General features: G+C 47.9%; 1 protein-coding gene across 5 annotated transcripts in view; it reads left to right on the forward strand.

Moving 5' to 3' along the window:
* The window catches only part of OSBPL2 (oxysterol binding protein like 2), a 1,093,509-nt gene that overhangs the window by 338,576 nt on the left and 741,498 nt on the right, over window positions 1-13,435 (forward strand). For 4 of the 5 annotated variants that reach the window (XM_069650733.1, XM_069650731.1, XM_069650732.1 and 1 more), the window contains one exon: window positions 7,748-7,892. In XM_069650733.1, coding sequence (XP_069506834.1) covers window positions 7,748-7,892 — 145 coding nt within the window. Of the gene's footprint in view, window positions 1-5,494; window positions 5,639-7,747; window positions 7,893-13,435 lie in introns of those variants that run through there. The other variant, XM_069650734.1, reaches the window with a different exon arrangement.

The raw sequence follows: 13,435 nt of genomic DNA on the forward strand, positions 1-13,435 counted from the left end.
GTCTGACCCTACCTCTCATAACAAAGTAACATAAGCTTGCCTTGGAAAATAGTTCCCCCATTTCATTGGTATGTGGGATCTGGTTCCTGACCTACCCACATGTCTGTCCTCTGTTCTCCCTTTACTTTCATGCCTCAGCTTGCAGATAGTTGCAAATAACCCTCTGGTCCTTTCTGTCTTTCAGGAATAGGGACTTCAGATCCCCACACAAATGTCCTGGTCAATTCAAAAAGTTTGTTCGGCAATTGGAGTAACTGTTTCTGTAAACCGGCTACATGTTTTGTACAATAGTCTCCAGATTTATGGTTATGATCAGTCTCTTTTTCACCCCTCCAGGGGTGTTTCTCCTGGGTTATTGTATCTCTTAGCCCAGTGTGGGCCTTTTGGCTCTTTAGCCTCTCTAAACGTGGCACTGTTCTCGCCTGTCCATGGGGAACATGGTTTCTTAGCCCTTCGTGGGCTATCCAGGATCTCAGCCCATCGATGTTTCTTGTTGCTTTCACCCCCCTTGTGAGGTCAATTGGGCCTCAACCCGACGTGGGCTCTCCGGCCATGCAGGTCATCTGGTCTTTTCATGCTTTTAAGTCCCTTTGTTTGGGGATTTTCTGTTCCCACCACTTGTGGGCTATCTGGTGCCTCGGGCTGTCTGGCTTACTTGAAGCTTTCACCTTCTCGTGGAGTACCATGTGGCTCAGCCATTCATGGGCTATCTGGCCTCTCTGGACTTCTGTATCGCTCTCATTCCCCATGGAGTATTCTGTGGTTCAGCCCTGTGTGTGCTATTCGTCCTCCAAGGCCATCAATACCTTGTATTGCTCACACCCTTTTGTGGGTTATTTCGGTTCCTCACCACCCTCCTGCTGGTTTCTGTACACCACGTACCTGGTTCTAGGCAGCAGTGCTAGTCATTAGAGGTGCCTTCTGCGGTTGCTGCAAAACTGCTAGGCTGACATCTTCACGCAATAGGCTTCCGCTGCGGTTCTTCGTTTCTCCGACTAACAGGACTTTGACGTTGAAGCTGCCGAACAGTAGTAATCCGCATCTGCGGCTGGTCAGTCGCTCGTTTGCTCAGCAGTTTTGGGCTTGGCAGGCTCTCTGCCTTCCTGGGCTTGGAAAGTGTTTGCGGCCTCTGGATTCCCTCCCTCCACCACGCTGACTGCTTGGCCATACCTCCAGGTTGAGGCCTCTACTCTGCGCTCCAGCGCAGATTCCACTTTGCGCCCTCAGGCTGGCTTTACCTCTCTCCGGATGGACCTCAGCTCTCTTGTCTCCTCTCCAGTTCCCGGACGAACATATCATTGGTTTTGATCTTCACTTGTAAAGCGCCCTGCACATTATTGTACAGTTCAATCACCATATAACCAACACACATGTGAGGCTCTACTTTCAAGGAGGTGTAGCAAAATCTTCAACTGTGGTTTCCTTGTCCGTCCTCCCCCGCTTGCCCCTTTCACCTAGGGCATATTATCACAGGCTCCCCTCCCTAGGCCAGAAGGCCGAAGGGGGTTGCTCCCCCATGGTGAGAAGGGACGAGTTCCCTGGATTAATCACACCGATTTTACTGCTATTTTCTCGGTAATCCTAAATGTGTCAATCCACTATGTATGAGGATATGAGCAGCTGCCATTTCACTGTTTGCATTGCTTCTCCCTATAGCTTTGGCACCTACCAAATGACATTCTGGCCTCTGTGCTGCTTGGGATTTGTGGACCCTGAGTCGTAGTGGCAAGGCCCCATGCTGAGATCCTGCTGTTTTTCATTCTTTGAGGTGTAAACCCTTTGAAAAGACAAGGTGATGAGCTAAGGCTGGGCGATATATTGAGTTTTGGCGATAGATTGATCTATATTTTCAAATCGATATAGGATGAGACGATATTGTTAACATCGAGATATATACATTATTTCATATAATACCATTTCTTTATTTACATTTTGATATTTTCACTGCTGTGTGATTTCTCAAACAGGAAGAGGAACCCTGTATTTGCACTTTATTTTGATCATTGTCTTATAAATAAAGGTGTTTGTGACATCTCACTGCTTACAACTGAGCATTTAAGCCACATAAACAATACTGAGATATATATCGCCATTCAGCCAAAAAATATTGAGGTATGACTTTTGGTCCATATCGCCCAGCTCAATTGACTAAATACTGACAAAATTAAGCTTTAATTGTGCCTTTCGTCTGATGTATTTAAGTGTTTTGGTTTTAGTCGTTGCTTGGTTTTTTGCTGGGTGATAATGGCAAGGGCTATCACTCTGATCACGTCCCCGCCATTCCTATGCATATCCACATCTTCATTCCCGCACTTCATGCTCTTTCGCTGTTCATTTCCCAGACCCACCTACCAAAATGCCACCTCTTCCTTTTTCCGCCTTCCCAACTCCCTCTCATGCTATCCCTGCCCTTTGTGTCGCCTGTAAAAGGGGGCCTGGCCTATCTATCGATGGCTTCCCTATCATCCTCTACCTCACGTTACTCCCTCTGCAACTGTGACATCTAACCCCTATCTTGTGCTCTTACTCTTGGACTATGCAACACACAACTGAAAAATAAAATGCATGCTTTTTTTTCCGGTCGCAATCCCAAGTTCACCCTCCTGGGTATTGCAGACACTTGGACAACCCCACGCTATTACCACACTTTCTGCCCTAAATACCACCTGTTTTCCTTCTCTCTCCCCAGATGACAAAGCAAGTAGGTAGGGCTTTGTTTAATGATCAACAAGACTAATTTCTCTACCCTCTCCTGCCTTTAGAATTTCTCTCATTCTTTGAACACATAGCCACCCAACTCTGTGGGCTTGCTGCCTTCGCTAGCTTCCTGAGCTATAGGCCACCTGGCCCTCTTAGGTCATTCCCTGACATCAAACTCCTTCTTAACTCCATTGTTACTGAATCCCTTATTGCTCTCATGGATGAAACTCCCAAAAATGTCTTGCTCCTCCCATCTCGAGCTGGACTCCCGTCAGACCACTTTGGCCTGCCTCCATGGCTGACTTTCTCATGCCCAAGATAATTCCCTTGAGCTAGTCTATCATCCTTCCTTACCACCACTTGCTTCATAATCAATCTTTCCAGAGTAGTCATTCCACTAAAACGGCTATGACCCATATCTCCAACTTGCCTCTACTCCTAAGTCTTCATCTGCCAATTTCCTTTGTGACCTTTCTGCATCCTTCAGTAGTTGGCCACTCCTCTCTCCTTAGTGCCTTTATTCTTTTTAACCAGACACAGCGCTTGCCTGAATGTTCGCCTATGATAATTTGTTCTCTATTTTCTGCAACGTAGAATCTCTGATCCCAACCCTCTTCTGGAGAGATCCCCCAAGGTTCCTTCTTTGGTCCACTACTCTTCACCCTTCACACATCCTCCGTTGGGAAGTGCATAGTCTCCTGTTCTCCTTCCACATGTTTGCCATTGATGCTGCTATTGCCTTTTTTTCCTGCCTTCATCCAGGCATCTGTAAACAAATTTGTTTCTCACTCATGGCCCATAGCTGTCTTGTGCTGAACACCTCTAAGATGCAAATCATCCTTTTATCACTTTGCCCAAAATACTCTGCCCCTCCTCCCTGCGTCTATATCTTACTCGTACGTCACGTCCCTTTTCCTACATCCTTGTGGGCATCCCCCACATGGGGATGGTACCAGAACCTTTGGCAGTGAAAATTGAGCTTCCCCTTTACATTTAGTATAGCACGCAGGGGCGCAGCCTCAGGTGGGGGAACGCCCCGCAGAGGCCCCGCCCTCTGGCAGCTCACCTCAGTCCCTTTTGCCGCACGGATGTTGTCGGACCTGGCAGCTAGGCGCAGAGACATTTTGACTTTCCGGTTGCTCCCCATTTTGTTTTTTCAATTCTTATTTCCACTCCCTTCGGTGCCTCACCTCCCCCGGCACATGTCAGCCACAGGAGGATTCACAAGATATGCCTCATGCGACCACTTGTTCCCGGCCTTGGACCCCCATGCACTCTGTCTTGAGTGTTGGGGCCTAACCACCGCTGGGACTCATGTTCGGCCTGCAGGACTCTCCGTCACAGGAATACAATGTTGGTGCAGTCTCCCACAGGGTACTGCATACAATCTTGCCTAACAGTGTAGGAAGTCGCCTTGTGGGAGGCTTGAAGCACAACTAGGAGGTGTGGAATCACCTGTATGCTCAATCAAGGGTGGGAGGTTTATATGGGATTCTCAGATGGTTTGAAATAGTGAATTTGGGATCTGGATTGGGATTACTATAGGGATTACTATGTTTTTATCGGATGAGGAGCTTTTTGGAGTCCTATGTGAATTTACGTATGGTCATCTAACAGACTTCATTTGCTTAAAAGGAGTTGAGCTTTCCAGAAGAAGCAACTTTGATTAAAGATTTTTTTCAGGAAATACATGATCCGGTATGCCTTAATTGAAGAAAGAAGAGAAACAGTGATGTTAATAGTGTAAATGTATATTGGGTATCGAGATGACTGTTGCTGTATGTTATACCATGGTTCTGAAAATGAAAATAAAAACATTACATTTTAAAATGGATCATCACTTCCACTGTTGCACTAGTACCAATCTTCTCCCTCCTCAGAAAGCTATGGGGCAGCTGAAGGTTCTCCTCCAAGTCTGTCCAGATGGTGATGGGTCAAAATGTTTAGTGAAAAATAAAGTAAATTATAAAGTACAAAGGTCTGTTTTAGAAAAACAGATTTGCTTTGTACGTTGATAAGAGCTTGGGGAGAGTTGTACATGCGGTGCTCCATACAAAAAAAAAGGCACGGCAGTAAGTTTTGGGGGTGGGTGCGAGTCTCTTCATTAGTGTTGTATCTACTCTCCATTTGTAGGAAATCGTTGTGCGCAATTTGCAATGGTGGATATTTCATATTTCCTTCAAATTACGTTATTTGGTTGTGGACATTTTGACTATCCAATCTATTTAATAACAGGTCAAATGTGTGCATTGTTTTAGGTCATATTCTGGAACTGTTTATTTGGATGATGAATTTTTAAAAATCCATCTCAAGCGTGCTCAGTTGAAAAAATCATGCCGAGGCTACACTAGGGCGTGAGGTCACCAAATGCTTGCCGTGGAGCCAAAGAGCCTGACTGGCTTTGTATATTTAACCCTCAGCATCAAACCTGTTTAATTGTGGAGGCCTCCCAGCTGTTTGTTTCGTTTAGTTGCCTTGGCATATCACGCACCTCACCTAGGTAACCAGGTGCATAATAATAGTGGAGCTCCACGTGCTTCAAAGACAAATCCACCGCTGTGCCGGTCTGCCTTTCCTGTTTAGTCTGTTCTGACTTTCTGTGACTGCTTCAAGAGCTGTCATTGGCTGCCTCTGCATTTGTGAGTGATGAGTCGGATGCGGCTCGGTATGCTGTGCTGTGATTCACTCGGGAGAGGTTGCCTTCGTGTGTCTGATTGTTTGTCGGAGGCCAATTCACCGTCCGGAAGCCAGTGGGTCCTGATTTGCAAGTTCCTCTTCTGATGACGGATGCTGCAGGCTTACCTTGGCAGGTGGCTCTCTAATTGTATCCTGGCGCCTGTGCCATGTTGGGGCACTTATCAGATTGCCTTCGCGGGCATTCGTTGAAGGTGCTTCTGTGTCCTGTATTTCGAACCCTGTAGTGTTAACTTCCGCAAACGTAAGTATTGTTTTACGATTGCTTCTAGCCAATAATATGTTTGTTTGAAATTAAAGCACATAGCTTTGATCCTATTATTTGGGGAGTGTTTGGTAGAGCCCGACATATTAAATGTTAAATGGTTTGGCTTGTATATCTCATCGTGGTCCCATCGGAATGTGTGTGATCAGCTTGAAAGGAGTCTTTGGCAAGAGACGTGGTGTCGTCAGCCCCTCCATGGACACACTGTTTGATCTTCAGCAGTCTTCAGTGCCCTCGGTAAATGAAACGGCATTCCTCAAAAATAATGGCAATGTATCTATTTGTAAAACTGCTTCCTCATCTGTAAAACTGAAGTCGTCTGTGTAACATGCAGAACTATTTAAGAAAGGACTTGATCGTGTTGTGCTGAGTTCGATGATAGTACTTTGTGTACGCTTAATTATGGCTCCTAGAAAATAACTGCTCCTGTGTGTGATACGTTTGTTAACCACAGCGCTTTGTTGACTGACAGTTCTCATAAAGAGTGGGAATCGAGGGTCTAAACATTCAATCTTGTCTTTTATTCACTTTTATACACTGGCTCATTCTCCACTGAAACACGCTTTGGAGAGTACTTTTCATATACTGTTAACGACGTGATGGCTAGGTGCAACTTCCGTGGGGTGGATACGTCTAGAATGATTTCACTCAAAATCGTGTCCATCGCTCACGTTGGCAGGCTTCTGTAAATGGCATGAACTTGAAATCTGGATATTGCTAGAACACAGACTAGCTCATATCCACTTCACTGGAACTTGGTTTGTGCTCTTGCATTTCCTCCTTTCAGGTATCGCTTGAAAGCGCTACATCGTGGGGATGGTGGTTGATCATAATGTGTCCTGTTTTGCGTGACTCTAGTGTCCTGAAAGACAAGTTGGTGACCTTCTACTGCTTTGACATCCTCAATGCTGACAAAGCCCCTGGTTTTATGATTTCAACCTGTTGACTCCCATCCACTGGGTGCAACATTCTCCAGTGTATTTCAGCTCCTGATCTTTGGCAATGTGTGTGATGTGGGAACCAATAAGTGGCATCCTCTCCCCTCTAGCAGCAAGTGGTGTGGGAGATGTTTGATGGTATGGCATTGTTTATCACATGCGGCTTGGGCAGTAGCACACTGCTTGCTTCTGTGAAACAATAAAAAGCAGCTCATCATATGGGCAATTAAACCCCTGTGCTATTTAAAGAATGTGTTGAGCTGGAATGGTCAATCCACTGCAGACCAGTATTTGGTGGTGCAGTGTTGGGTGGGCTGTGCAATCACCGATACAACAATCTTTTGCCTTGTGTCAAGCTCTGCCTGTGCCTGACAACTCACCTTATACCATTTTGTTTTACTCTCGGACTACGGTTGTGCGCTTGATCTTGCACAGATGAACATTTTTTTTTTTAATATATATTTTTTTTATTGACCCTGCTCCACAATCATGCCCAAGTGCAGTCAGGCTAGGGCATGTCATTTCAGCAAGTGCGAGTTTGAAAGGTTCTGTGGGAGGTGAGTTGCTTGATCGCTTTTGGTGGATGTACCTTATGAGGTTCTAAAGGTGATGTTTTAAACTTGGTATCTCTTTGGCCAACCCAGCCCAAAATAACCTCCTGCAGCCTGACTATTTGCGTCCTCGCATCCTAGCGCTCTGGGCAGCAGTATGCATTCTCTCCAGCATAGACTTTCCACCACAAGCTTATTCTGCCTTAGCAATTTTTGTACATTCCATTCTTGTTAATTCATGTTGGCTCCTTTCCCTGGCTCACGTATAATGCTTTGTGTACATGGTGTTAAGAAGGGCCAAGTTGTTTCTGGCAGTGACTGCCAAAGCCTGTAACACTAGATTGTGGTAATTGCATCCTTTAAACTGCTGCTCTGACGGTACTGCAGAAAGGTGTTATCGAATCATGATATAAACGCGTGCGGGCTGGCCAAGGGTAGCCAGGCTTTCGATACCTGGAGGGGGTGCATTCTCGCCCTAGAGGCATTTCTGGGTGACCTTGCTTTTAGCAGGAAAGCGTGCGGTTGTTGTTATTGATGATGAAGACTTTCCCAGCTTTTGAGCTTTCAAACACTGTTAACTGCTCATTTTTGACCCACAGGCTTCGATTCGGATAACTCTTCAGGGGAATTTCTAGACCTCATTCACAAAGCAGGTGATATGACCCTTGCAGACGGCAAAAGCAAAATGTCGGAAACTCACAACGACCGTGGATGTGTCCAGGAGAATGGCATTAAAAAGCACAGGTAAGGTTGCTACGCATACAAAAGGCAGCAATTAAATTAATTATTCAAAAATGTGCTAGCACTTTAATCCAGTAATTTAATGAATAATTAAACTACACCCAGTGCAGTATATTGGGTTAAGCTAGAAGCACGGTTCTGTTATGCATTCACTTTCTCAGTCCTTTACTCTGATATGTCTGAGTCTTGTCCAGGAAATCAGCGTGTAGAACTGTCCCAGAGCCCCCTCAAACACAAGGAACCTATCTTTTTTTTTTTTAAAATTTCTTTTTATTTTCAATTAACAACGTAAATACATACAACATACAAACATACGAACATTCAACTGGCATTTTGGCTTTTTCGGCGGATTCTGCCGTGGGGTCATCGTCTTAGAGTGTCCAACAGCTTATCTGCCCAGTCTGTGGCTGCTTCCACTAGCTGCCTCCGTGTCCGTACAACGGTGTCTATCCTTCCATTCCTTGTGTCTCCCTGTCCTGGGCGCTCTGGTATCCCCCAGCCTCCTCCGGATCCTCCTCGTCGGTTTCCTCTTCTTCTCGTCCAAATAGATTCTGCACTAGGGAATTCCATGCCGCTATTTTCCCAGCCGTTTCCCCCTCCCCTCTTTGCACTGCTCTGATCCACACCGCAGTCTCCGCTAGTGTCCACTTTCGGAGGTCTGCCCACCATGCTTCTATGGTCGGGCCTCCTCTAGATTTCCAGGACATGGCTATCCTTCTTTTAGCTAGTATGCAAATCAGGTCTTTCATTTTTGCTAGGTGCACCCTGTGTCTGCCTCCTCGAGGGAAGAGGCCCAGTAGGTACCATTCGGGGTGCTCCTTCTGTATCTGGAGGCCACTTTTCGCTATTTTGGTCCTGATGCCTTCCCAAAACGTCTGTATCACCGGGCATTCCCAAAACATGTGCACCATGTCTGCCTCCTCGGTCAAGCACCGTGGGCACCCGCTGGGGTCACCTCCGCGTATCACTTTCATCCTCTTAGGTGTGAGGTACGCCCTGTGTGTCACGTACAACTGGGCCTGTTTGAACCTTGCGTTCCTGGACACTGTTTTGGGGTATCTCAGCACCCTGTTCCATTCATGGTCGCTGAGCGGCCTTTGGAGTTCTTCTTCCCAACTTTGTTTTATGTGTAGTTTTTGGTCTGTGTGGGGTCTCAGCATCTGCTCGTACAGTCTGGAGGTCGTGTGTGTCCCCTCCGAAATGTCGTACCACATGTCTAATGCTCCTGCCGGTTCTTCTTGGTCTTCCCATGCTGGCCATCTATCCTTGATTCTGAGGATCAGTCTATTATACAGGATGAATTGGCCCTCGTGTATTTCGTATTCTTCCCTCATCTCCTGGAAGTCTGCCCATCTCCCCTCTCTTCTCATGTCTCCGATTTGCGCTACCCCCTTGGCCTCCCATTGTGTTCGGAACGCTGCCAACAAGCTCATGTCTGTGCCCACCAGGCCCACCAGGGGTATTTGCGCTGAGTAGGGGTCCTTCGTCCCTTGCAGCTTCCATGCTCTCCACCACAATCTCACTGCGAGATTTAGCATGTACGGTAAAGTCCTGAGCAGGGGTTTGTCCAGCCACAGTATTTCCCTCAGGTAATGTGTTTTCAGTGCGGGCTGGAAGTTGGTTTTGTCCATTGTTTCATCCTCCCCTAACCATTTGACCACAAATTGTAACTGTCCAGCCAGATAATACTTTTCAAAGTCCGGCAAACGAATGCCTCCTCCCTCGTAGTCTCTCTGTAGAGTGCTCATTGCAACCCTGTTTCTCCCCCCTGCCCATAAGTAGTTTCTTGCTATTGTGTTTAGGTTCGTGAAGAATGTCCTGGGAATGTTATATGGGATGTTGGTGAAAAAGTACAACAGGCGTGGGAGTACTACCATTTTCAGGAGGGCGGCCCTACCTATCATCCCCAGTGGGAGTGTTCTCCAGAAGGCCATGCATTTTCGTGTTGTGTCCAGGGCTGCCTGCGTGTTGTGTCGGTGAGTGTCTGCAATGTCATGATGGACCTCTATCCCCAAATATTTGAAGGACTGTGGCGCCCATGTAAGGCCCACTTCTGGGAGTCCCTCCGGGGGGGCCCGTCTCAGATCTGCCAGGGGGAAGATCAGGGACTTCTCTTTATTTATTGCTATGCCTGAGAGTCTGGTGTATGCTCCTATTGCTTCCAAGAGGCAGGGCAGATTAATGCGGGGGTTTTCCACAAACAATAACATGTCGTCCGCGTACAGCGAGACTTGATGGAGCACCCCGTCCACCTCAATCCCCGTGTCTCCATATTCTGCTCTAAGGAAGACCGCCAGTGGCTCCAGGGCCAGGATATATAACATTGGCGATAGTGGGCACCCTTGTTTCGTTCCTCTATAGATCCTCCATTCCTTTGAAATATATCTCCCTGTCTTAACCCTGGCTCTGGGCTCACTATACAGTAGTTTGATCCACCTGAGGAACCCTTCGCCAATGCCGAAGTGGGCGAGGACCCTCACCATCCACCCCCAATTCACCGAATCGAATGTTTTGACAGCATCAAGAGACACTATCGCACGTTCTCCCCGTCCCTGGTTCGTTCTATCTATCACGTGGTGTAGTCTACGGAGGTTCCATGATGTGTTCCGATCAGGGTGTATCAATGTGGGGATCACCTGCTTCAGACGGTTGGCTAGAGCCGCCGTTGGCATCTTAACGTCCTGGTTTATAAGGGAAATTGGCCTGTATGCCGTGCACCTTGTGGGCAGCTTCCCTGGCTTAAGGATCGGGACGATGATTGTCTCCGACATACTAGCGGGTAATCGTGCACTTTCGTATGCGTCTAGATATGTCTCCAGTAACCTTGGGGTGATAGTGTCTTTGAACTTTTTATAGAACTCTCCTGGGAGTCCGTCCGGGCCCGGGGTCTTGCCTGTAGGAAGCTCTGCTATTATACCCGTTATCTCTTCCTCTGTGAGTGGGGCATCAAGCATTTGGGCCTGCTCTTCTGTTAGCTTTGGCAACCTTATTTCTGCCAATGCATCGGTTATGTCCTCAGGGTCTACCTCCGGGTTGGGGGCATATAGTTCCTCGTAGAACTCCGCGAATAACTGATTGATGTGCACTTGGCCCCTCACCTCCCCCCCTGTCTCGTCTTCTATCACCGTTATGGGTTCCCTCTTACTTTCTTGCCTAGTGAGCCAGGCCAGGAGCCTACTGGGTTTGTCCCCTTCCGCATGTAACCTTCCTCCCATAATTCAACCGTCCCAGCTTCTCCCAGAGTCCTATGCACCCCATTCTCAGCTCCATCAGTTCCTCTGACTCCTCCCCCGCTGCCTGCGCCCTCAGTTCCTCTATTTCTATCCGCTTTTCTAGGTCGTTGACTTCTGCTATGGCCGCTCCCTTTAATCCGCCCATTTTACCGATCGCTGCCCCCCTTAATACATACCACCTTGAACGCATCCCAAAGCGTGGCATTACACTCCACACTCCCTGTGTTGTGTTCAAAGTAATCATATATTGCCCCCTGTAGGTGTTCTTGGAATTCGCCCTCGTCCAGAGCTTCTGCCCGGAGTCGCCACGTAGGTATCGGGGCTCTCCCTTGTGTGTGTGCCCATGATGTCAGTATTGGAGCGTGGTCTGAGAGCGTTCGGGCTTTAATGCTAATACCTGTGAATTCGTGTAGTGATTCAGTGCCCGTGAGTATGTAGTCTATCTGTGTAAATGTTCCGTGGGGTGCACTGTAGTGTGTGTACCCTCTCCTTGTCCCGTGTACCTGTCTCCAGACGTCCGCCAGCCTCAGGTGATCTAGTGCCCTCTGTAGTTCCTTGGCTGGTGGTGCTGGCCTCCTGAGCTTGTCATCCGATCGATCCAGGAGCGGGTTCAGGGCGCAGTTGAAATCCCCGGCCCAGATGAACATTGTGTCTCTGTACTGGGCTAATTTGGGTGTTAGTTTTCTGAGGTACTCTCTCGTGTCGTGATTTGGAGCATAAGTGTTCACTAGGCACAATTCCCTATTCTCCAACATGCCATGCACTATCACCGTTCTTCCTTCTTGGTCGATCTCCTTTTTAATGAGTTGGAATGGTACTCCCGGGGCGATCCAAATCATTGCCCCTCTTGCATAGTTGGAATATGTAGCACTAAACACCTGCCCTCCCCATTTTTTGTCGATCTTGGACTGCTTTTCTCTTGTCAGGTGCGTTTCTTGGAGCATTGCTATCTTGACCTTCATTTTATTCAGCCAGGCGTAAACTCGCAGCCTCTTGACGTACGCGTTAAGGCCTCTCACGTTCCATGTCGCTATCATTAGCTCATCCCGGCTCATGGGTGTTTGCAGTCCTGGCCTCGTCGTCCCATGGCCCTATTTGTTTGTCCATTTCCCTGCTTCCATGTTCACTGCTGTTGACCGGGGTCGCCCGCGTGGGGCTCAGTCTCTTCTCCTCTTGTAGGCCCCGTCTCCTGGGTCCCTGTTGTGGTTCGCTCCAGTCACGGTGTGCTGGCGTCTCCCCATCATAGTCTTTAACCATTCCTTCAACGCCAATGCCTTCTTCCGATTCTTCCTGTCTATCGATAACCAGAACTGTAACTAAACAACAACAACAAACGCCCAGCCACCCTCCCCCTGCTCGGGCCTCGCCGCTTCTCCTGCCTTGCTCCTCTGGGTGAGGCCGGCTTGCTGCAGCGTGTGATGCCTTAAAACTGGCATCTGAACTCTCGGTCGCACTTCTTGGGGGTGCGTCGTACTAGGCTAGTGCGGTTTGTTAGGGTTGGTTGCTCCCTTCATATTTATTGTCCTGTTCCTAACTTCTCGTCCGTTTGATACTCTGCACCCTTGATTCTAATTATCTGCGGATTTCACGCCCGGGCTGGGCTCTGCCTCTGTTAGCGTTTCGCTGCTCCAGTTGGGGGATTCCTTGGGTATCCATCCACGCATTTGCCTCTTCCGTGGACTCGAAGAAGTGTGTCTTCCCCTTGTGTATCGCCTTCAATTTGGCCGGAAACAGGAGCATGTATCGTATCTCTGCTTTTCTGAGGCGTTCCTTTGTGGGGCCGAACTGTGCCCTTTGTTTTTGGACTGTCATTGTGTAGTCCGGATATATGGCAATCTTGGATGAATTTCTGATAATCTCTCCTCCCCCCCTCGAGAACTCCAGTATCTTTTCTCTATCCTTAAAGTTCATGATTTTAGCGATCATGGCTCTGGGAGGGGCCCCCGGCTGGGGTCTTCGCATCAGTGCTCTGTGTGCCCGTTCCACCACAAAGCCTTGGGACAGGGTTCCAGCTCCGACCTCCTGTAGGAGCATATTTTCGATATATTCCGTGGGGTCGTTCCCTTCCTCCCCTTCCGGAACCCCGATTATGCGGATATTCTCCAGCATGGGGTCTGGCATGGATTCACATGCTCATGAATATTCCCCGTCGTCAGGCTGGGAATCCTCGGTAAAGAAAAAACCAGTATCAGTTTCGTTTCTGATCTGTCTTTCGTAGTAATAACCAATCACTGGTCTCTGCGTCATACTGACCACAGCCAATGACTGCCCTCTACCTAAGCACCGCCTCTGGCAGCCATCTTCAGATTTTTA

The sequence above is a fragment of the Ambystoma mexicanum genome, chromosome 3p (genome assembly GCF_040938575.1).
Source record: "Ambystoma mexicanum isolate Mex_15411 chromosome 3p, UKY_AmexF1_1, whole genome shotgun sequence".
Taxonomy (NCBI): domain Eukaryota; kingdom Metazoa; phylum Chordata; class Amphibia; order Caudata; family Ambystomatidae; genus Ambystoma; species Ambystoma mexicanum.